General features: G+C 28.8%; 1 protein-coding gene across 1 annotated transcript in view; it reads right to left on the bottom strand.

Moving 5' to 3' along the window:
* LOC107618742 (protein ECERIFERUM 1) overlaps nt 1-1,107 on the bottom strand; it is a 39,965-nt gene extending 38,858 nt beyond the window's left edge. Inside the window, exons 1-2 of the mRNA XM_016320885.2 lie at nt 958-1,107; nt 101-324 (exon numbers count right to left, since the gene is read on the bottom strand). Coding sequence (XP_016176371.1) covers nt 101-324; nt 958-1,017 — 284 coding nt within the window. The 5' untranslated portion in view covers nt 1,018-1,107. The remainder of the gene's footprint in view (nt 1-100; nt 325-957) is intronic.

Raw genomic sequence — 1,342 nt, forward strand, 5'->3', positions numbered from 1 at the left:
TAATAATATTGCTAATAATTAAATAATATAAGATTTTGTGTTCATGCATGATGAGAGGTATATACGACGATAAAATATAAAATATAAAGTGACAAGTTACCAGTCTCTTTCTCTATCAACTTGATCAAACTCAATTCCCTTGTCAACAATTCTGGCATTGCCTTTAGCAGTTCGGTAACGAGAGAGTGTGATCCAAATCTGGTTGTGAAGCATCCTCCATAGCAAAAATGGCACAATCAGAAAAGTGGATATATCCCTTTCACTCTTATCCTTCACAAACATGCAATATGTGCTATGAAACGCAAATGGTGCTAATACCAGATACTGCAAAATTAATTAAAAAAAATATTAGTTAGAATTTCTATATTCTAAAAAAATAATTCGGTGCATAAACATTACGCGTTAATGCAAAGTTTAAAGAACGACAACATTTAATAAAAAATATAATGTATACAACTTAAACTGATAATTATAGCTGAAATATATATGAGAAATTTTTAAAAGACGAAATATACGATGATACGAGAAATTATGTCTGATAAAAGATTTTAAATTAAAAATAAAAGAACACAATATACTTGAGTGTCCCTACAAAATTTTTATAATTCTCTCTAGTCATTATCCATTAAATATTTAAATGTGATGTAAATCATAAATCATACATATACATACCATTGTCTTCTATAGAATCTTGAGCTAGAAAAATGTGACAAGGTACAATATAGAAAAGTTGCATAACATTATTGTCTTCATTGAACACAGTATGTAGTGTATGTATGTGACAAAACATTATTGAAAACAACACAGCATGTATGTGTTTATGTACTTTGATTGATCTCTTTGAAGATGAAAATAAACCCTAAATTCATCACACACTGACAATAGTGTTGGTGGGTGGGTGCATTATAAATGAACCAAAAATATATAACATCTATTTTGAGATATATATAAGATAACCTTAAAGCTTCCAAGAGGCTTCCATGGCCAATCAGTGAGTATTCCAGGCCTTGAAGCCATTGCTTAATTTGTTTGGGGAGAATAATGAAGATAGATAGTATATGTAGTGTTCTATTTCAATCTCAGGTCTCTGAATACAAAAGAAAATGGAGTGTGATGGCTTTTATTTATAGATGGAACTTGTTAGAAAGAATGCTACTTCATGTTGGAATGGGTGGGTGATTTTATCTTTTTACCTTTTAGGGTTAATTACTAATTTAGTACTTGAAAAATTCAGTGGTTGACAAAAAAGTTTTAAAAAAAAAATGTTCCTGAAAGATGTTATCAATAAAACAGTTTTAAATGACTTAAAAATATGTCAAAATAAATCAATAAATATTATACT

The sequence above is a fragment of the Arachis ipaensis genome, chromosome B09 (genome assembly GCF_000816755.2).
Source record: "Arachis ipaensis cultivar K30076 chromosome B09, Araip1.1, whole genome shotgun sequence".
NCBI classification, from domain to species: Eukaryota; Viridiplantae; Streptophyta; class Magnoliopsida; order Fabales; family Fabaceae; genus Arachis; species Arachis ipaensis.